Raw genomic sequence first — 23,716 nt, 5'->3', positions numbered from 1 at the left:
GATTCCTCAATATAAGGCAGGTCTCAGAGACCCAGGGAAATAGAAAGCTCATTTTCCCATTAAAAATATGGGCTTCCTCAGAGTCTGAACTCTCTCTGTCTAGACTATATACCCAAGTGTGGGCACAGGACTGCCCAATATGGAGCTCATTGCATACACCCATTCCTGATGCTATTCCACCCTTATTTAGGAGGAAATAATGGCACTTATAACCTTGATTTTGCAGTGTTTGGTTAGAGGTTGGAGAAAGGAATTCTGTTTTCCCAGGATGGGCAGCAGGATGCATTACAAGAGGAGGTATTACTAGACACAGGTGGAGTGTCCCAAATCTGAAAATCCAAAACCCCAAACGCTCCAAAATTCGGGACTTTTGAGAAGTTGAAATGAGGCCTTAAATTTAAAGCTTCACTCGAACCTCAAGCCACTGTCCCATCAAAATAAACACTGAAAAATACTGTGTAAAATTAACTTCAGGCCAGGTGAAGAACATAAATGAATAGAAAATAAATGAATTTAATGTTTAGGCTTGGGTTCCTTCCCCAAGATATCTCATTATGCACACACAAATATTCTAAAATCTTAAATCAGAACGGAAACACTTATGGTTCCAAATATTTCAGGTAAGGCCTATTCAACCTGACTTCTAAAGGGGACTGTGCCATAACAAGTTCCTGCCACCAGAGGGTACTGTACACTTTCTGGCGATTCCGAGAAAGAAAAGGGGTACTGAAATTCTGTGGGGAGAGAACCCTACAGCACAATGCAAATTTCAACTAAGGTTTCACTTACTAACATTAGAACAACAATAATAAAAAAATTCGACCATGACGACGTTCTTACTTTCATTCTGCTCTGCGTGCTCCTGCTGATCAGAACTGTCGCCAGGCGGAAGGCTGGGTCGAGGATCCCCGGACATCAGGTTGCTCCTGGGGAAGTGCTGGGAGGGTGTGGGGGCAGCAGCGGGTGGAGGGGGTACCTTGCAGGGTGGAGGGGAGGGCAGACCCCCTCCACCCTCTGAGGGTTGCATTACTGAGTCTATGAAATAAACGGACAGCTGGCAGGTGAACACCAGCTTTAAAAGGGACATACATTTAGCTGGGTGCGGTGGGGCACGCCTGTAATCCCAGTGACTCGGGAGGATGAGGTAAGAGGATCGCAAGTTCGAGGCCAGCCTCGGCAATTTACTAGGCCCTGTGTCAAAAATAAAAAGGGGTGGGTAGCTCAGTGGTAAAGCCCCTCTGGGTTCAACAATGAAGTGTGCACATTTATTACCTGCGTGGGGGCGAATAGGAAAGAAAGAGACCATCTCATACCGGTGAGAGGAGACAGTTTGTGACAATACTATCCAAAGGGATGACAATTTGTGACAGAGCTCATCTGACTGTGTGTTGACTTCTTGTCTCACCTGGGGGCGAGTTAATCTTCCCTGGTGGACGAAACTCCCTGATGCTCGTGAACTCCTTTTGGAGGCTCGGTCTTTAGGCGGAAGGGGGCCGGGCGGAGCCAGCCCCTCCTGCAGTCGCTGTTCTGCTGGGGTCTTGGGCTCCCAGGGAGGAGTGTACCCGAGCGGCCGATTTGCGGGCTGCATTTCCTGAGCTCCCAGGGCTCGGGGCGGGGGCAGTTGACCAGCCGCGGGGAAGAGCCTGCTGCAGGTTCGCTGCGACGCGGGGCTTCAGCGGCGAGTCCCGGGCCCAGGCCGGGCGGGGGGGAGGCTGCAGCCAGGACCGCGGGGTAGGAGCCGGGCAGCCCCGGAGGCTCCCCGCCCTGGGGTGGCACCGGCGCCCGAGTCCCGCGCTCGGATTGCACCGGCCGGATCCACCGTCGTCCCGGAGAGGGACCCGCGGCCCGGAATCCCTGCCCCAGTGGAAGAGCGAGGAGCAAGGGCCGGTTAAATCGTTAAGTCTCAGACCCAAGTGTCACTGCACACAGGCGCCCGGGTGTGGCCACATGGAGGGAGGCCCGGGAAGGCTGGCTTGAGGCCTGTCCCCAGCATCTGGGCCACCACTTCTTCTAGTAAGAAGCTCGGTTGTGCCTCCGAGAAGTTTCTGGTGTTTGTGACTCAGTTGGCTGCGAGCTCTCGCTCTCACAAAGCCACTAAGCCAAGACTTTGTCCCTGCCCCATTGACTTTTGTGTTGGGTTGTGCCCAGTCTTTCGTTCTGTATTGGCTCCCCAGAGAGCACCACGTGATGACCTAGTTGGAATAATTGATCTGAAGCCACAAGTTCAAATAATGAGTACCCTCCCATTATTATTATCATTATTAATTGTGATAAAACAGACACAATATCATTTTTCCATCAATATGATATTTTACCCTTATATTATCATCAGTGACATAAAATACTTTCCCCATGTGGTGTGACCATAATCACTCTATTTCTAAAACTATTTTCATCATTCCCAATATAAATTCTCCACCCAATGAACAAACAACAGCGTTCCCCGTCTCCTGCTGTGGTCCTCTGGAAACCTCTGCCTGTCTTTCGGTTTCTGTGAGTCTGCTGTTCACAGTAACTCATGTCAGTGGAATTACACTTTTGTCTTATGTCTGGCTTATTTCATTTAGGCTAATGTTTTCAAAATCTATCCATGTCATAGTACATGTCAAAATGTGATTCCCTTTTATAGCTGAATAGTGTGCCATTGTATTTGCCACTGAGTGCTACTATAAATATGGGTATGTGATATCCATTTGAGACACTGTTTTCACTTCTTGTGGATATACACCAAGGAGTAGAATTGCTAGGTCATATTGTGGAGGACTTGTATGCTCAAAACTGAGAAACATTGCTGAAGGAAATTAAAGAAGGTATAAAAATGAAAAGATCACCCATATTCATGGATAGGAGAATTAAAATTGTTAAGATGTCAATACTATCCAAAGTGATGAACAGATGCAACATGATCCCTATCAAAATTTCAATAGCCTTTTTCACAGAAATGGAAAAGCTGATTCTCAAATTCATATGGAATTACAAAGGTTCCTGAATAGCCAAAATAAACTTGACAAAGAATGAAATTGGAGTCTCACACTTCCTGACTTTGAAAGTTACTTTGAGTCTACAGTAATTAAAACACTATGGTACTGACATAAAGACTAACATATGGACCAAAGACATGGAATAGAGAGCCAGAACTAAACTCTTTGTGGGGTAGGATAAGGGGAATTGAACTCAGGGGCACTCAACCATTGAGCCACATCTCCAGCCCTATTTTGTATTTTATTGGAGACATGGTCTCACTGAATTGCTTAGGGCCTTGCTGTTGCTGAGGCTGACTTTGAACTCTTGATCCTCCTGCCTCAGCCTCCCAAGCTGCTGGGATGATAAGTGTGTGTCCACCATGCCGGCTCAGAACTAGATTCCTATATATATATATAATCGGTCAGTTTTCAACAGGGATAGTGAGACCATTTAATGGGAGATAGAAGAGTCTTTTCAACAAATGGTGCTGGTAAAACTGGATAGTTACATTAAAAAAATAATACAATTGGATCCTTACCATGAAAACTAACTCAAAGACCTAAGCTTAAGAGCCAAAATACAGAACTCATAGAAGAGGACATTTGGGGAAAGTCTTGGAAATGATACCAAAAGCACAGACAATCAAAGAAAAAGTAGTTAAATTAGACTTCATAAAAATTAAGGATTTTTGTGCATCTAAAATTAAGTTGACATGTGTTATTTTGTTTCCATTTTAAAAAATTTTAGCCATACAGATGTGAAATGATATCTCATTAAATTTTGATTTTGATTTCCCTAATAACTAACAGTGTTGAGCATTATTATATACTTGCTGATCATTTGCATACATTCCTTGAAGAAGTGTCTATTCATATCCTTTGCCTATTTTAATTGTGTTGATATTATAATTATTTTTTGAGTTATAGGAGTTTTTTATATTTCTGTATATTAAGCTCTTATCAGATATATGATTTTTAAACATTTTCTTTTTACTCTCTTAACTTTTCCCTTGCTAGAGAGTTGCATGAGTCTCTTATGTACTTTGGGGCTTAGTGCTGTAGGAGTTATGTGGCTTCCAAATATTTTCTTCATTCCTCAAGTTGCCTTTTTCCTCTTGGTGAGCATTTCTTTTGCTGTGCAGAAGCTTCTTAGTTTGATGGATCCCATTGTCAATTTTTTTTCTCATTGTTGTGCTTTTGATCTCATATCTGAAAAATCACACGAATAGTATGGAACATTTCTCCTATGTTTTCTTCTAGAAGATTTGTAGTTACACTTAGAAAAATAAAGAATTATATCCCATCTATGTATGATATATCAAATTGCATAAATGCATTCTACTGTCATGTATAACTAATTAAAGCAAATAAAAACATTAAAAGAGCCTTTACACCCCTTTGAGCTGATTTCTGGGTGTAGTGCAAGGGGTGTAAGTTAAGGGTTCAATTTCATTTCTTGCATGTGAATACCCAGTTTTCCCCTTTATTGAAGACTCTATCCTTTCCTCACTGTGTATTCTTTTTTTTTTTTTAAGAGAGAGTGAGGAGAGAGAGAGAGAGATAGAGAGAGAATTTTAATATTTATTTTTTAGTTATCAGCGGACACAACATCTTTGTTTGTATGTGGTGCTGAGGATCGAACCCGGGCCGCACGCATGCCAGGCGAGCGCGCCACCGCTTGAGCCACATCCCCAGCCCCCTCACTGTGTATTCCTGATGCCTTTATTGAAACTCAGTTGACTGTATGTGGGGGGTTTCACTTCTGTGACTTTCTGTTGTGTTCCATTGGTCTATGTTTGTATTTTATACAAGTGTCATACTCTTTGATTACTGTAGCTTTGTAATATAATTTGAAATCAGGAGGTGTGATGCCTCCAGCGTTGTTCTTCCTTCTCTAGATTGCTTTAGCTATTTGGGGTCTTTTGTGGCTTCATATTAATTTTAGGATTTTTTTTTTGTTCTGTGAAAAATATCATTGAAATTTTGATAAGGATAGCACTGAACCTTAGATTACTCTGGATAATAAGGGCATTTTTAACAATATTAATTCTTCCAATTCGTGTACACAGGTTATTATTATTATTTCCACTTATTTGTGTCTTCTACAATGTCTTCATCAATGTATTATAGTTTTCATTGTACAGATATTTTACCTTGTTGGCTAAATTTTTTCCTATTTTATTCTTTTTGATTCTATTGGGAATGGGAGTATTTTCTTACTTTTTCAGATAGTTTATTGTTTAGTATATAGAAATGTAACTGTTTTTTGTATGTTGATTTTGCATCCTAGGATTTTACTGAAAGCATTCATTAATTCTAAGTTTCTTGGTGGGGTCTTTAGGATTTTCTATATAGACTGTGTCATCTGTAAAGAGATAATTTAATCTTTCAAAACCTCGTTCTTAAACTGATTACCTTTTTTTTCCCCATTTCTTTTTATTTCTTCGAAAGACTTTCTGTTCCCATACTGAATTCTGAGATTTTTTTTTTTTTAACAGTATTGGGGATTGAATCCAAGGGCACTTTACCACTAAGCTATATCCCCAGCCCTTTTTCTTTTTGTGAAACAGGGTCTTGTTAAGTTGCCCAGGTTGGCCTTGAACTTGTGATCCTCCTGCCTCAGCCTCCCAAGTACCGGGGATTATAGTCCTGTGTCACTGGGCCTGGCCTGAAGATTTTTAGCTACAAGTTAACAAATCCTTTGATTCAAAGTGGCCTCAATAATGAAATATGTATTACCTTTCGAAATGCAAAGTCTAACAGGAAGGCAGAGGTCTCAGGGTTGGATGGTCTGAGGCCCAGTGAGGTCTTCAGGCCCTTTGGGTACTTTCTGTCTTTCTGCTCAACTTCATCCTAAGGCTGTGGGTTCCCCTCATGGTCATGAGATGGCTGCTAGGAGCAACTGGTGGCAGTTGACTTGTTTGGAGCCACAGGAAGAAGTGTGACTCAGTTCACACAGAAACTCCAGGAAAACCTGTTGTAGCAACTCATTGGTCTAGACTGGCTTAGTGACCACCCATGAGCCAGAGGCTGGAAAGGCAGAGGGCTTACCATGACTGGCCTGGATGGGCCTGGGCAGAGGGGATTTGGAGTCGCTCAGAATGCCTTCTCTCTTTGAGCTGAGTGCTCTTCACCTAGGCCTTTTAATCAATTTCCTTAGCACTTAGGTTTGTGTTTACTCTTCTGAACCTTAACCAAGAGTCTGATTTGTCTATTATACAGTAAGGATCCTTGTGGCTTTGTAGCTAGTCATGGATACATCCGTGACACGGTTGGATCTGGAACAACAACCGATTCCTGCAAGTTATTACCATAGTTAGCCTCTTCCAAGGCGGGAATGTGGCCTCATAAGAGGAGGGAAGATGGGAGTTGAAATTAGCTTTACCCTCAACACCACCATGGTCCTCGAGCCTCACTGAACTTCCAAAGAAAGGAAAGACCCGTAGAAGTCGAGATAGTGGGGTTTGGAATGCCATGCACCCCAGCTCTCAGAGCCTGAAGGTCAAAGGCAGAGACTTTTTCTCAGGGAGGGGTCTTTGGACACTGCCTGGGCCTCAGGAGGGGTGCCTGCAAGAGCTTGGCAGTACTTGGGGCAGACAGCCAAACTAGTCCTTCGGCGGGACCCCTGGACTGCTTTTGTTATAAGAATCCCTGGCATTTCTTTAGCTCTCCAAAGTCTGAGAACCAATCCTCAGGGGTCTCTGCTGCCCTGTTTGGAGCTCAGGAGAGCAGCAAAATCAAGATGCAAAAACAAGCTGTGGTGGAAAACTCCTTCCACTGACCAGTGCCTAACCTGCAACCAACCTCCATCAGTTACGGTGTCTAGTTCCCCATCCGGAGGGGGATGACCCCTGTATTTGACCTGCAGCTGCCGTTTCAGGGTGAGGTGCTGACAAGCTGGATCTGGGCCTAAGTGAATCTGTCGTCCCTCAGGCTGTGAGTGGCACTCATCATGGGGCCCTCACTTCTGCAGGGTCCTGGCCTTGTGGATCCCCTCCTCTGTGTCTCAGAACCAGGTTCTTACGTCGTGGCTGTAGCTAGAACTCTGTCTAGACCATCCCTAACTTCAGGTGACAGGTCCCAGCACACCCACCAGGGCTGGAGGGGGCAAGTCTGCCAGGGGGTGAGAAAGCTTGGAGTTGCACCCAGACTTCTATTGGCACTGGCCTAAGCCTGGCTGTCATCTGAGGGAAGGCAGAACAGACAAGCTAGCTGTCACTGCTCTTGTGGCCTGGGAGGGGGCTGAAGCTGCTCCTGGGAGTCAGGAACTGCAGTGAGCTCAGTGTTGTCATGTCAAGGAAGGCCTCCGGGGCCAAATCTCATCTGATCATGAACGACTCTTCTCTCTTAAAGTTCTTGAGTGAATTGGAAGAATATAAAAAGTGACTTTCAGAGAGGAGAACTCAGTTCTGGTGTATGATGAGCAGCCAGTGTAGAATACTGCGATGCAGAACTTCTGTTCCTGGACTAGAATCAGGTGGTCTAGGATCCAAAGGGCTTCTTCTGAGCCACGTGAGTCCTACGCCTGCCACCAGTCATCTGGGGAACTCGGACGTCTTTTGCTCTCGGAGTCAGAGGAGTCTTTTGAATCCACGTGGGCTATTGTCTGGCTCAGGAGTGGCCTAGACCAAGGCTGGGGTTGGAACTGGGTCTGGCCACTGGGGTGGAGGAAGGAGAAGAAGAGGAAGAGGATTGGGGAGGAAGGGAAAGAAGAAGAGCAGAAGGAGGGGGGTGGGGAAGGAGGAGGAGGGAGTGGCAGAAGTGGTGAGGTGGCTCAGGGCCAGGTCTCCCTGAGGTCCACTTGTCCTGTGATGGCTGGGAGCAGTGACAGTAGAGCCCAAGAGAGGTAGGACTGCTAAGGGGAGCTTGCACTTTATGACACAGAGATGAGAAGGAGGGGGGAGGGGGGAGGGAGATGTATCTGCAGCACCTGTAGACGAAGTCTGCCACCCCCTGGGACAGCTGTCCTCCTTGGTGTCCTCATGGATGGCCTGGAATCTGTTCCACTCAAATTTGTGTGAAGGAAAAAGCCAGCCAAGGCCGGGGAGGACCGAAGGGCAGAAGTCTCTTCCCCCACATGTTCCACTTTGTGGGTGGGGAGCCCTTGTCTCTGGGACACTGTTAGCAGTTTGTAGAAATTGGATTCAGTGGAACATCATTGGAAAACACTGCTGCAGAGCATGTCTGACGCCAGCCCGGCCTCACCTGCTCCCCCTCATCTCAGACTCTGGGTCCACACAGCCTGTCTCCCGCTTGCCTCGCCGTCTCTGCCCCATGATCCTGCCCAGATGTCCTGCACCTGGTTTTATTTCATGTCCCCACTCTCATTTGCTCCAACTGATCTTTATTCTGTGATATTTTCAGTATTTAAAAGAGTCACATTAAATCCTCAAGAGAACGTGTGTCCGAATCATCGTGCGCAGGTGTAAATGTAGTTGGGTATTTGTGAGTCCACCTGGCCCCTTGGGGTGTAGAGGATCTTGGTTCTCATCCCACGGGTCTCTGGTCTGTGGTCCCTTTGTGAGCATCTCTACTCTCTGCCTAGCTACATTTCCTGTTTTTATATTACTGCAGGTGAGAGTTTTACAAAAACCACATAACCAGGGGCTCCAGGTCCATCAGTGTTTTTCTCGTAAGCCCCACCCACTGTACCTTTAGGTGCCCACCCACTTCTCAACCCCAAAGCTGAGGCCATGTGTTTTATATTTTTGTTATGACAGAATCCTCCTTCAAAATCTGTTCTAGTGATACTACTCTGGGGGAAAAAAAAAACACCCCAAAATGTAGTGTTTTAAACCACAAAACTGTTAATTTTGCTCTGTGTCTGTGATCTGGGCAGAGCTCAGTGGAGAGGTTGTTTCTGCCCTGTTTCTCCTGGTGGCTGGGTGGGGCTGGACTCTGTCTTGAGCCCTGGGCCTGCAAGCTTAGTACAACATCACTTCTATCATATCCTATGGGTCAAGCAGACACAGAGTCCAGATTCCAGGAAAGGGAACGTAAGCCTCACCACCGTATTTATGAGTCAAAGAGTCCTGGGGGCCTGTAAAAGCCCCATCCTACTTTTAAGAGGCTCACTGTCTTACCAGATTGGCCCTGCCTTTGGCCTTTTCCCCTTCTCTCCTGATCTCCAGCATCTCTAAGGACATTCTTCCCACTGTATAATGTAGAACATTTTAGATCCTTCAGCCTTGTCTCCAAAGTCAAGGTCACAATGTACCTGGCCACCGGCAGGCCTGAGAGAAGCTTGGGAGTTTCTGGCTTTCCCTTCCCCCCCTTGTGGTCTCTGCAAGGGGAACTGACAAAATGGAGACCTAGCTCCTTCCAGTGTCAACTCTGCCACTCCCCCTAGAAATAAACTTTAGGCCCTCTTTCTTTTACATACACACAGGGCCCCGTGTTTTCTGTAGACCCCTGGCCACTGGCCTTCTCCCCCTCTTCACTGGACACTGAATTCCCCGCCCCTCCCTAGGCCTCGTGACTCTGACCCTGAATGTCCTCTTCCATCCCCAGCTTCCATGTTCCCACAAGACCTGAAAAACTTGGAGATTGAAAAAGAAGGCCAAAAAATACTTGTGACCTGATTTTTAGCATCATAAATTCTTTTACTTCCCTTTTCTATTTCCTGGGAGAGTCAACATGGGCTTCCTGTTCTGAGCCCTGGTAACCCTGCTGTGGGCTCCAGTCTGGGCCTAGAACACACAGCTGTTTCCCCCAGTGGTGGCTCAGCAGCCTAGAAGGTGGTGGGACAGAAAGCCAGTAGGTGGAGGTAGCAAGCTAACAGAGAAGTCTGTGTGCCCCTCTGTCATCTTTGTCCATGTGGGCTTTCATACTTACTCAGATCCGGTTTCATTCTGAAACTTTGGGCTGGTTTTTACAAAACCAATTGTATATTGTAATAGGAAAAAACTGAGTTAGGAGATATCAGGTAGACAGCGCCGAGTGAGAGCTGCTGGAAAGATGTCACCGACTCTGACTTGTCAACTTTCATGTCACCTAGATGTGGTAGAACTATTAGAAACCTTAGTTCCCTCTCTCTTGGTGTAGACCTGGGAGGATAATTGCTGGATCCTAGGGTAGTTTTAGTAGACATTGCTAGTTTCCAAAATGGGGATGCTAAATTCTACTCTATCAGCAATGAGAGTTTCCGTTACTGTATTTCTCTCAACATTTGCTATCGTTAGGTTTTTTAAAAAATCCTAATCATTTTGGTGGAAGTATATCAGTATCTCATTGAAGTTTTATTTTGCATTTTCCTAATGTGTGATGATTTATAGGACATTTTCTTATGCTTGTTGTTCATGTAGATATATTGTTTTATGCTGTTTTGCATGTATTTTAAAAATTGGGGATTGTTTGTATATGCAGGTTTCAGGACTTTAATTCTTCAGTATAAATACCAAGGAGTGGTACAGGTGGGTCATATGGTGGTTCCATGCCTAGTCTTTTGAGGAACCTCCGTATTGATTTCCTTAATGGTTGTACTAATTTACAATCCCACCAACCATTTAAAGTGTTCTTTTTCTCCACATTCTCTCCGGCATTTATTATTGTTTGTATTCTTTTTTAAATATAATTTTTATTTTAATTTGTTATATTTGAAATCAGAATACATTGCAATTCATATTAAACATATAGAGCACAATTTTTCAAATCTCTGGTTGTATACAAAGTATATTCACACCATTCTTGTCTTCTGTTTGTATTGTTGATGACTGCCGTTCTGACCGGTGTGAGATGGAATCCCAGTGTAGTTTTGATTTGCATTTCCCTAGTTGCTAATGATGTTGAACATTTTTTTTTCATACATTTGTTGGCCATTTGTAGCTCTTTTGAGAAGTGTCTATTTAATTCATTTGCCTACTTATTAATTGAGTTATTTGTGTTTTTATGTTGTTTTTTGAGTTTTTTTATATATTCTAGATATTAATCCTCTGTCAAAAATGTAGCTGGTAAAAATTTTTCTCCCATTCTGTAGGTTCTCTCTTCACGTTCCTAATTGTTTCCTTTGCTGTTCAGGAGCTTTTAAATTTGATGCCATCCCGTTTGTTAACTTTTGGTGTTGCCTACTGAGCTTAGGTGTCCTCTTGAGAAAGTGGTTGCCTGTGCCTATATACTGGAGTGGGACCTTATGTTCTCTTCTAGGAGTTGTATAGTTTCTGGTCTAATTTCTAGGTCTTTGATCCATTTTGAGTTGATTTTTGTGCAGGGTGAGAGACAAGGGTCTAGTTTCATTCTCCTACATATGGAAAGCCAGTTTTCTTAGCACCATGTGTGGAAAAGACTGTCTTTGCTCCAGTGTATGTTTTTTTTTGTCACCTTTGGCAAGAATCAGATGACTGTAGATGTGTGGGTTTGTCTCTGTCTTGTATTGCTTACCATTGGCCTCTGTGTTTGTTTTCATGCCAGTTCCATGAAGTTTTTGTTACTATAACTTTGTAAAATTTGAAGTCAGGTTTTGTGATGCCTTTAGCATTGGCTTTTTGGCTTAGGATTGCTTTGGCTATTCTGGGTCTTTTATTTTTCCAAATGAATTTTAGGACTTTTTTTCCCCCTACTTCTGTGAAGAAAGTCATTGGTATTTTGATGGAAATTGCATTGAGTCTCCATATTGCTTTTGGTAGTTTGACCATTTTAACCATATTAATTCTGCCTATCCATGAGCATGGAAGGTCTTTCCATCTTCTTGTGTCTTCTTCAATTTCTTTCTTTGGTGTTCTCTAGTTTTCACTGTAGGGGTTTTTCACCCTATTGGTTAGATTTATTCCTATCTATATCTATATCTATATCTATATCTATATCTATATCTATATGTATATCTATATCTATATCTATTTTTTTTGAGGCTATTGTGAATGGGATTGTTTTCCTGATTTTTGTCTCAGCAGATCCATTGTTGGTGTATAGGAAAGCTATTGATTTTACTTTGTTGATTTTGTGATCTTCTACCTTGCTGAATTTGTTTGTTAGCTCTAGAAGTCTTTGGTGGAGTTTGTTTCGGATTTTCTAAGTATAGGATCTGCAAACAGTGATAATTTCACTTCTTCATTTCCTAACTTTATCCCTTTTATTTCTTTCTCTTGCCTAATTGACCTGGTTAGAATTTCTAGCACCATGTTGAATAGCAGTGATGAGAGTGGACATCCTTGTCTTGTTCCAGATTTTAAAGAAAATGCTTTCAGTTTTTCCCCATTTACTATGAGGTTGGCTTTGGGTTTTTTGAAGATAGCCTTCATGTTGTTGAGGTAGGTTCCTTTTATCCCTATTTTATTTATTTATTTTTTTAATCATGAATGGGTCCTGAATTTTGTCAAAGGTTTTCTCTGCATCCACTGAAATGACTAAGTAATTTTTGTCTTACTTCTATTTATGTGATGAATTACACTTATTGTTTTGTATATGTTAAACCATCCTTGCATCTCTGGGATAAAACCAACTTGACCATGATATACAATCTTCTTAATATGTTGTTGATGCAATTTGTTAAGATTTTATTAAGAATTTTTGCATCTAAGTTCATCAGGGATAGTCTTTAGTTTTCTTTCCTTGATGTGTTTTTATCTGTTTTTGGTATGAGTGTGACACTGGCTTCATAGAATGAACTTGGAAGTGTTTCATCCTTTTCTATTCCATGGGATAATTTGAGGAGCAGTGACATTAGTTATTCTTTTAAAAGTCTGGTAGAATTCAGCTGAAAATCCATCCATCTGGTCCTGGGATTTCTGTGTTGGAAGGTTATTACTGCTGATATCTCATTACTAGGTATTGGTCTGTTTAGATTATCTATGTCATTGTGGTTCAATTTTGGTAGGTCCTCTGTGTGTAGATATGTATCCATTTCTTCTAGCTTTTCCAAATCATTGAAGTATAAGTTTTCAGAATAGTCCCTCATGATCCCATGGATTCTGTGATGTCAGTGGTGATTTCTCCATTTTCACCTCTAATTTTAGTAATTTGGCTCCTCTCTCTCTTTCTTTTGGTTAGTTTGGCTAACAGCTTATCAATCTTGTATATCTTTTCAAAGAACTAACCCTTCAATTCATTGATCCCTGTTATTGCTTATTTATTCTCAATTTCATTGATTTTGGTTCTGATCTTCATTATTTCCTTCCTTCTGCTGGTTTTGGAATTGGTTTTTAAAAGTTTCTCTCACCAAATGTTTTGTGACTTTCAGTATTGGGTTTTTACACATCTTTTGTTAGGTTTATTTTTATTCTTGATGGTTCTGTAAGTGATATTGTTTTTCTATTTTTATTCCATTTCCTAATTTGCTAGTATCTAAAAACACAATTAATGTTGGTCTCAAATCCAGTTACCTCACTAAAATTACTAATTAATTCTTATAGTTTATTTAGAAACTCTTTAAAAATTTCTGTAAATAATGGTAGTTGTTAGGTTTATTTTTAAAAGTTTCTTTTTATTTTTTTAAGTTGTCAATGGACTTTATTTTATTTATTTATATGCAGTGCTGAGAATCAAACCCAGGCCTCACACATGCTAGGCAAGTACTCTGCCACTGAGCCACAACCCCAGACCTAAAAATTTCTTTTCCTCACCTATTACATGGGCTAAGATTTACAGCAAATGTTAAATGAAAGAGGTGACAGTGGACATCTTTGTCTTGTTCTCCAATTGAATGGAAAGGATTTACCATTTCATATTTAAGTATAATGTTTCCCATTAGGTTTTTTTTGTTTGTTTGTATGTTTGTATACTTAAGATTCATAAAGTTATTTTCCATAATTTTTCTGGGAGTTAAAAAATCTTGAACAGATATTGAATTTCAATTGTTGAAATTAAAGTTATCATGTTTTCCTCCTTTCTTCCTGTCAATGTGGTGACATACATTTTCTGATTTTTAAACGCTAAAAAATTCTTGCTTTCCTGGAATAAGTCACCCTTAGTCATGACATATTATCTCTTTTACCTGTTGCTGGATTTGAGTTGCTAATGTTTTGTTGGCATTTTTTCATCTATGTCAATGATATTGACCTATATATATATATATATTTTTTTTTTTTTGTAATGTCTTCATCAGTTTTTTTGCATGAGGATTATGCTGTGGTTTTATATAGCAAGTGTGTTTTGTTTCTTTATTCGTTGAAAAACTTTGAGTAAGTTTGATAATATTCTTCCTTAATTGTATGTTTTGAACAACTTGTGAGTGAAGTCATCTAGATTGATTTTTTCTTGGCTGGGAGAATCATCTTGAAATGTTTTTACTTTTGATGTTTTTATTAGAGCATTATATTGTACATAATATTGAGGTTCATTTTGACATAATCACACAAGCATGGGGTATAATTGGCTCCACTTCAGTCTCTAGTACTTTCCCTTCCCCCTCCTCCAGCCCTCTGTTCTCTTCTCTACTACACCTATCTTCCTTCTATTTATTTATAGTATTTTTAAAATTAGTGATTTATAAATATACAGAAATGTGAGATTCAGTGTGGTATATTCATATTGTACACGGCATAATTTGGTCAATTTCATTCCTCTCTTCCTGTCCTTCCTCCCTCTTTCTCAATCCCCTTCCTCTGTTTCCATAGGATGCCCCTATTTTGGTCTAGCTTCCACATATTAGAGAAAATATTTGACCCTTGGCTTTCTGAGTCTGGCTTATTTCACTTAGCATGATTTTTCCAATTCCATTTACTTATCAGAAAATACCATAATTTCATTCATCTTCATGTCGGAGTAAAACTTCATTTTATGTATCTGTTCATCTGTTGATGGGCACATGGGCTGGTTCCATAACTTGTTATCGTGAGTTGTGCTGCCGTAAACATTGATGTGCCTGTGTCACTATATTATGCTGATGTTAGTTCTTTTGGTGATCGGATGGTGGTTCCATTCCAAGTTTTTTGAGGAATCTCCATAGTGCTCTCCAGAATTTGCAGTTCCACCAAGAATGTTGAAGTGTAAATCTCCCCACACATTCTTGCCGGCATTTATTATTTGTTGTATTCTTGAGGATTGCCATTCTGACTGGAGTGAGATGAAATCTTAGTTGAAATCTTGATTTTTTTTCTATCATTGTATTTTTTTTTCCTCAGGATGTTTGCAGTGGTCAAGAATAAGGAGATATTTTGTGATATATTTTTCAACCACTTCAAGAAAAATAAAGTGGAGATAGCAAATGCAATAACAAAGCTGTTTCCTTTCCTAGAGGGCCTCAGAGACCGATCCTTTATCACCGAACAAATCTATGCTGTAAGTGAGTTCATTACATCACCCTACAGTAACCCAGTCCCACATTAATTCATGTTTGGCTTCGTGGATTCAAAGCTTAGTATGTCACTCACTGGCTGAGACGCCTTTTCTGCTTTGTGTGGGAAGACCCCTTTATCTCCATCACCTGACGGGGCAGAACTTGACAGAACAAGAAGAGGTCATTACAGACACCTCGGTTTCTAACCAAAGCTCTTTCCTGAGGCACAGGTGGGGGTGGGGATGGATGGCAATGGTGATATGACTCAATGAAATTCATAAGCAAGATTAAAATAATTAAGAGACTGGAGCTGCATTTTACTGGATTGTTCACAGGTGTTTGATAAGATACTGAGGGAATTTGTGCCATGATAAAACAGAAGCATGCCTTGCTATGGTCTCCTGCAAGGTGTTTTAATTTTGTTAGGTGATTCTGCAATCTTGGGGTTCAATAAGCTTGATCAGTGGGCCCTCCTGGAGACATGGAGGGGGAAGCCATCTCTTCCAGGTGGGACTGTGCCCTTCCCTTTGTGTTCTTCACAGCAAGGGCAGAGCCACCTCCCCACTCCTTACAGCCCTTCCAGGACTTCTCACACCCAAGATGGGGTGTGAGTGGAGGATGGGGAGGGTCCCGTGATTGCCGTGTTGTCAACAGAATCACTACAAACCCATTCTTGGAGCGTCCTAGGCTGGATGAGAATTTGAAAGTCAAGAGACAGGGCTTACTTGTTCTTTTAAACAGGTGATCAAATATTCAAGAAGTTCTAAAATATTACATGAAAAATTAGAGTCTAGTTGCACTGAGAACATAGAGCTTCTATGTGATGACTTCCTGTTTGACTTCAAAGCTATGATTTATAAACTTTTTCCATTGATTTTTTGAAAGGATTCTCAAGAAGCCTTTAGAAACTTGGTTCCTGTAGCCAGAGTGGTGTACCATGTTCTTGGCCACCTTGAGAAGGTGTTTGATTGGTCACTTCTACAAACCCTGTTCAGCAAAGTGAACCTGAAGGAGTACCCTGGCTTAATACAGATTTATAAAACCTTTGAAAATGGTAACGAATTCTCTCCTCTCCCTTTGGTGTCCAGCTCTACTTTTCATTCATTCACTTAACAAGTATTCATGAAAGGCTGGCTGTGTCCCAGGGCCTGCACCGGGCAGTGTGAACCTAACTAGTCTGGTGTCCTGGCCTCCCCTCATTGACCGCATTCCAGGCTCCTGGTTAAGGCATCCCGGGGCATTCCCCAGTGTAGGGGGTTCACTCCTGCTTTAGCTGCCAGAGTCCTGCCTTTGCTGCTGGGACCTGGGCCTCCCCTGTATTTCCTTCCCACATCCTCTGTTAGGTCTCTTTGGGATCTTTTCATTCTTCTTACCCAATGAAGCCCAGCTCTCTCCTTCTCTAACTCCATCTTTGAAGCCATTGACCTTTTTCTTTCATCCATCTAGATCTCTCTAGGACCTTAGGCTTCTTCAGAGATCCCTGTTTCTTCCCTAAGGTTTGGACAATTCATAGGAATGTTCCGTCTGTAGAATTTTAATTGAGATAACCTTTCACTCCTTCCTGACCATCTTGTCGGGCTATCAGTTATTTATGATTTTCCACGACTTCACCATCCTTAAAAACTGAGAGGTTCATCGCCTGCAGGATTTCAGTGGTTTTGTTTCTTCCCTTGGCTGTCCAAGAGGAAGGGATACATTATTTTGAGTCTTGAGCCATAGAAATTGAGAGTTACCAAGGGTTAGGAACTCCCCACTGAAAAATAAGAATTCCCAGGTGCTCCCTCCGTATAATTGTGAGGTGATATTCCCGATCTCTTGCCTGAAAACTCTATTTTTCCCCTTTGTTCAGTGTTCCAAGAAAAATATGTTTCCCAGAGAAGTGACCTGGAAGGAAGGCAACAAACGTCCATCACTCAGCCAAGCCGCGAGCAAGGTACTTAGGACCGAGTACAAACTTGGTTTTCAGGTTGACTAAGAGGAAACGGAGACCGGGGACTAAGCTGGGTGAGGAAGGATGGATGCTGGGGGGGAATCCAGGGGAGGTGGTGAAGGTAGATGAGTGTTGATTTAGGTTGATTCCAAAATGGCCTGACTCTGTGAGGTGGCAGAGAGACTTTCTGTCCATTAGTCTGTGGGTGGGGTGGACGGGGAATCTGATGAATGACAAGTTCAAGAGTGCCTCCGCGGGAAGCTTCCAAGGGCTCAGAGTAGGGGCCTATCAAGATCAGTGTCCAAGAGGAGCCCTCGTGATGGCAGGAGAGACTGGCATCAATGTGGCAGCTGGGCTGGGGGGCAGCTCAGGGGTGGCCTGCCTGCCTAGTGCGTGCAGGGCCCTGGTTCAACCCCCAGCACCCCCGTAGGTCAACAATGAAACAAATGAACAAGTCAATAATGAGGTGGTTGTTGTTCAAAAGCAGGAATGCTTCAGAGAAAAGCTGACCCAAAGAGAGACCCAGAGAGGAAGGGGCAGAGGTTTGGGGAGAGCAGAGGGTGCTTGAAGAGAGAGAAGCGGGAAGGAGGGGAGAAGTGAAAGGGAGAGGGAGTAAAGGGTGCACACAGGAAGGGGGTAGAGAAGCTCGCTCTGACTGAGCCCACCCCGGGCTTTTGTGGACTCTGTGCTCAGGCCGCCGCTGGAGGTGTTATCACTTACTGTCCTCTGGTCCGATGAGGAAGTTGAAATCTGGAGGGACCATGGGCGGTATTTGCCTGGGGTCAGACGAGCAAGGAAGAACCCGGGCATTCTGAACCCAGAACCTGAGTTCTTAGCCCCATGCTGCTGCCCGGGTTGTCTAATGAAAAAGGCAGAAACATGAAACCAAAGTACGGAAGAGATGCAGACAGAAAGATAAAGGAAACAGAGGATGCCAGGAGAGGGAGGAGTGAGGCAGACCAGTGGCTGATCCCCACTGGAGGCCACCAAGGAGGAGGCAGACCAGTCGCTGGTCCCCACTGGAGGCCACCAAGGAGGAGGCAGACCAGTCGCTGATCCTCACTGGAGGCCTCCAAGGAGGAGGCAGACCAGTGGCTGATCCCCACTGGAGGCCACCAAGGAGGAGGCAGACCAGTCGCTGGTCCCCACTGGAGGCCACCAAGGAGGAGGCAGACCAGTCGCTGATCCTCACTGGAGGCCACCAAGGAGGAGGCAGACCAGTCGCTGATCCTCACTGGAGGTCACCAAGGAGGAGGCAGACCAGTCGCTGATCCCCACTGGAGGCCACCAAGGAGGAGGCAGACCAGTCGCTGATCCCCACTGGAGGTCACCAAGGAGGAGGCAGACCAGTCGCTGATCCTCACTGGAGGCCACCAAGGAGGAGGCAGACCAGTCGCTGATCCTCACTGGAGGCCACCAAGGAGGAGGCAGACCAGTCGCTGATCCCCACTGGAGGCCACCAAGGAGGAGGCAGACCAGTCGCTGATCCTCACTGGAGGCCACCAAGGAGGAGGCAGACCAGTCGCTGATCCTCATTGGAGGCCTCCAAGGAGGAGCCACAGGCTGTGCCAGGAGGCTGTGGTGTGGGAGGGTGGGAACCAGGCGGCCAGGGCTTCTAGGAACTCAGGTAGGGCCAAGGGGCAGGCCAGCTGGGGACAAAAGCAGGCCATCGCCAGGTGCCAGAGTGCCTCACAGAGGACCGTAATGAGGGGGCCCAGTGAGACCCTCAGACAGGGCTGCAGCTGACCCAGACCCCACTCTCGAGACTGAAGCCAGGAGGGAACTTCCAGCTCCAGATGGGTCTGGATTCACACTCTGAGGGGTGTCTACCATCTGCATTGTAAAGACAAAAGGGAGAATGGAAAAACCCATCCTTCAGTTTCTGAGATCAACTTCTAATTTCTTCCCCTAGGAACGGTTGAGAACACGTTTCTGCGAAGACTGACCTGGCCACAGCACTTAGATCCCTCGTCTTACAATGGTCTGTTGCTGTTGCCTCTTGTGGGACCCTTTGCTGTCTTACTCCATTCTGGAATGTTCTGTGAGGCTGCTTCCTTGTGTGACTGATTGCCCAGAACTTTCAACCTTTGCATCTGTAGCTTCTCCAAGTTCAGGATGTAAACAGGATGTAATCCTTCCTGAGTTACCCAGGAAGGATTCTGGGCCTAAATAGGTGGTTAACTTATCAATGTATTAAAATTTTGATTTTGATTCATAATGTCACAATGTCATATTTATGAAACCAGAATGTCATCCAGGAGCCATCCTGCTTGGAACTAGAACTAGAACCTCAGAACCTGTCTGGGATGTAAAGTCAAAGCGTATAAAGACAGAACAGCCTATCTGCAGCCCAGAGAAGGCTCTTGGAACTCAACAAGAAAATTATGACTGTGACCAAGCAGGTAAGGCTGATGATGTTCTGGCACTTACATGGTGACCAGTGGTGGGCACTGTACTATAGTCAGGAGCAGGGGCCGAGTCACACCATCAGTGTGAACCCCAAATGACAGCAGGAGAATGGACCAGTGTCCGGTGTAAGGAGCCAATGACATAACAAAAAATAATACCTTACAATTCCTGAGGAGAGGACAGAAAAAATCCCAGAGACAGAGAAAATAGGATTGGAGACTGGAATAGAGAATGGGAGAGTTTGGAGGAAGGAAGTTGGCATTGGAGCACAGAGCATAAGGAGCGAGCTGGGACCGTCTCTGGAGGTGAGGGAGAAGGGAAATGGGATGGCAGGAGAAGTCAGGGCGAGAGAAGCTGGTGGAGCCCAGGAAGCGAGAGGCTTTCCTTTAGTAGAAACCGCAATGTCTGGATCCTGGTTCCTGGTGGCAAATTGAAAAGGAGAGAGAGAGAGAGAATGAATCTAACAAGGTGGAACGCAGCAGCTCAGAGCAGGATTTGGCCGGAGCCTGGCTGGGCTCCTTGGCGAGGAGTACGTCCTCTGTGGTGTCCAAGTGTCCAACCTCAGAGCTCCGGAGGGTCGCACCGTGGTGCTGGTCACTCCTTTCCTTTGCTCTCTTCAGTTGCTGGTGAATTCAGTGCTCTCCCAATGAAGAGAGAGGAAGGGTCGGAAGAGAAGCCCAGCCCCCTGCAACGAGGCGGACAAGGTAACTGGGCCTGAATCCCTCATTTTAAACAACCTGTTACCTGATTAGATCACTGTGTGGAGGAAGAAGAGTCTTTCACCCCAACTCCCTGCACCCCCCTTGGCTGAGCGCCACTGCTGCTGCCCCTAGATGCACCCAAGCAGCCACACTTGTCGTGGGACAAGGCATGGTGAGGGCCGGGCATCACTGCTGCTGCCTCTGCAGCCTCCATACTTGGTAGGGCTGTCATTGTTGCAGTGACAGCCACCCTGGTTCTTTGGCTGCTGAGGCAACGCTGCTTTAAATGGAGCTGCTCACTGGGTTGCCCTCAAGACATTTGCTGGGGATTTTCCACCACCTCCTGCAGTGGGGGTGGCTAGCACCTCCCCCACCTCATGAAGCTGGCTGTAGAGGACTCGGCACCCGTGTGCAAACCCCAGAGCTGAGAGCTCAGAGTGGCACGATGGTGCAGAAATTCTGCATTTAGCAGCTAACTGTGCGCCTGCGGGAGCCCTCACTCTGCCTTCTATTTGGATGTTTTCTTGGCTTCTTTCCTAATTTGGCAGTCTCCTGCCTACATGACACTTCCTTCAGAAGCCTCTTCCTGGTTCTCACCCAGGACTGCAGGTTTGCAGAGTGCTTCTCGCTTCCTATGAGGCAGCACTCATGGTGCCAAAGTGGTGAGCATGTGCCATCTGTGGTGGACTGTGTGATCACAAGGCAGGGACCACATCTGACCTCTTCCTACCGTGTCCTCTGAACCTAGCACGGGATCTGGCACATAATAAAACCTCCATTACTATTTATCAGGAAATGAAAGTATTCACATTTCAGTACCCTGAAAATTGGACACATATTTTGGTAAACATGATACTATTGATGTATTCGTATTGAAAGCTTTACAAAAGCAGTTTTAAGGATTGTATTTATACTTAGAGTTGTCCCTCAGTATCAGTTGTTCCTCCTCATGGATATCAAAATCAGGGACGCTTGAGTCCCTTATATAAAATATCATAGTATTTGCCTATACAAATGCTTCGGTATACTTTAAATCATCTCCAGACAACTCATAATACCTACTACACTATAAATGCAATGTAGTTGGTTTACTCTATTGTCTAGGAGATAATGATGAGAAAAATAAGCTTATACATGTTGAGTATAGATGTAATATATTTTCCCAAGTATTTTTGACCTGTGTTTGATTGAATCTGAGGATGCAGAACCCCAAAATTGGAGGGTCCACAGTGTATGTAACAAGCCACCTTTGTGAAGATTATCATAAGAATTAAGAACTTAAGATCTTTTTTAAATTATTTGTTCTTTTTAGTTATATATGACAGTAGAACATTTTGACATATTAAACTTACATGGAGTATAACTTCCCATTCTGTGGTTGTACATGATGTGGAGTTACACTGGTTGTGTATTCAATATGAACATAGAAGAGTCATGTCTGATTCATTCCACTGTCTTTCCTATTCCCCTGCCCTTCCCCTCTTCCCCCCATTTATTGTTACTTGTATTCTTGATGATTGCCATTCTGACTGGAGTGAGATGAGATCTCAGTGTAGTGTTGATTTGCATTTCTCTAATTGCTAGAGATGTTGAACATTTTTTCATATATTTGTTGATTGATCTTATTTCTTCTTCTGTGAAGTGTCTGTTGAGTTCCTTTGCCCATTTGTTAAGATCTTAATCAAGTTGAGAATTAAGTTAGTTATATTAAAACATCAAGTTTGGCCAAGATAATTATCAGTAAGTAAATGAGTGTAGCAGGTAAAGGTGAAAGAGGGGAAAAAAAAAAACCATGCAGAGTTCAGGGTGAAAAGGGAAGCACTTGAGAAGGTGGGACAGAAAGCAAGGTGCAGATGGAGTGGAGATGAGGCCAGGAGGTGAAGTCGGCAGTAGAGTCGTCCCCTGGCGTCAAGTGCAGGGAGAGGGCAGGATACCACGCGGCTTTGCATTCATACATTGCATTTATAGTGTATTAGGTATTATGAGTTGTCTGGAGATAAGCAGCTTTTTAAGGGGGACAGATACAAATTCTTTAAGAATCACTCTTTGTTGTAGGGGCAAGGCGACGCAGATACGAGGATCTGGTGCCCACTTCCCTTGTGAGTCCGGAGGACCAGCAGAAGGCAAGGACCGTGCAGAGCCAAGTGGATGAAATCATAGGTAAGACTGACAGGTCACTTGGGACCCTGTGAGTGACCCCAAAGGTGACCGCCTGGGCATGTCGTTGGAGGCCAATCAGTGGCCTGGGGAGCAGAGGATGAATGCAGAGAGACCTGGACTCTGGCGCTCAGTCCAGAGAACTTTGACTCAACAAGGCAAGTTTGTGGGGAATGAGAATGTACCCAGAGACCTGCGAGGGGGTGAGGAATAGCTAAGAGGATATATATCGGCAAGGATGCCAGGTGTGTGCGGGGTAGAGGTGTGAGGATAAAGAAGGGCAGAAACAGGAGGCACCCGACAGGGGAACACAGAGGTGGAGAAGACAAGGGAGTGGGAGCTGGCAGAGGCCAGGAAGTGGGTAGAGACAGCTGGAAAGGAAGAGGAGAGTGAGGGAGAGGGAAATGGAGATCAAGACAATCAAGGCTGGCCAGTGGCCATCTTGGCGTGCCATGGCAGAAACCAGAAAGATCAGCTGGAGCCGAGCCATTCCTGCCTAACAGTCACCCAAGCTTCTGAGACTTCTCCAGTGTCCCTGTGTCATGGGTGTCCAGCTGCACTGGCTTCTGAGTCACACTGTCATCCCTCACAGACTCTGTTTCTCTGCAGTTATCAGCAGCGAGGACTCGAAATCCAGTGACGAGGAAGAGCCCCAGGGGTCTCCCGCTCAGCACCGAGGTGCAGGATTCAGGCCGGTGAGGAGGGTGCGGACCTCTGCCCCGGACTCCAGGATCTCAGAGCTCCTGCTTGCTGGTGCACATGGCTCGGAGGGCACTACCAGCCAGGGCCCTGCTAACCCTGGGCGCCCATTCTTCACCCTTGCCTCGGCTGGCCCTTTGGGAAACGTGGGAAGGCAGGGCGGTACTCCCTGACTGCACGTCTGAATGTCCGCATAGAGACAGGATGTATGTTTCTGTTTTACACCTTTTTCTTTCTCATGGTCGTACATATGATAGGATAACGAAAATCACATAATTTGTCTTTGTCTCCAGTTCTTGATCCAGAGTGGTAAAACCTCTGGAATTTCTAGTGAGAAGAGCATCTTTTAAAAACCAAGCATAGGATTACAGGGTTAGATCTTTCAGCCCCACTTCTCAACCTCTGGAGAGAAGAGAGGAATGGAAGATTGAGTGCATCAACAATGGCCAATAATAAAATGTCAGGTCTGCACAATGACAGCTCAGAAAAGCCCCTGAACAATGGGGTTCAGGGGCTTCCTTGTTGGTGAAGTCACCGATGTGCTGGGAGCTGAAGAGAGCATGCACCTCTCCTTCCCCTGCCCACCCGCCCCTGTCTGCTACACACATACCTTGCTCTACCATTTGGCTGTTTCAGAGTTGTATTCTTT

The 23,716-nt window shown here is 44.4% G+C and overlaps 1 protein-coding gene across 1 annotated transcript; it reads left to right on the top strand.

Moving 5' to 3' along the window:
• Positions 1–846: 846 nt before the first annotated feature.
• LOC113188106 (nuclear autoantigen Sp-100-like) lies at positions 847–23,608 on the top strand (the record flags this gene model as incomplete). Its single annotated transcript, XM_077795219.1, has 9 exons — positions 847–919; positions 15,130–15,173; positions 16,057–16,225; positions 17,021–17,104; positions 19,014–19,082; positions 19,348–19,503; positions 20,131–20,214; positions 22,267–22,371; positions 22,978–23,608. Coding segments are annotated over 9 exons (1,047 nt in total), but the record flags the coding sequence as incomplete, so codon positions are not given.
• Positions 23,609–23,716: the final 108 nt, after the last annotated feature.

The sequence above is a fragment of the Urocitellus parryii genome, chromosome 1, assembly GCF_045843805.1.
Source record: "Urocitellus parryii isolate mUroPar1 chromosome 1, mUroPar1.hap1, whole genome shotgun sequence".
NCBI classification, from domain to species: Eukaryota; Metazoa; Chordata; class Mammalia; order Rodentia; family Sciuridae; genus Urocitellus; species Urocitellus parryii.
This window is presented reverse-complemented; position numbering and strand designations above follow the sequence as displayed.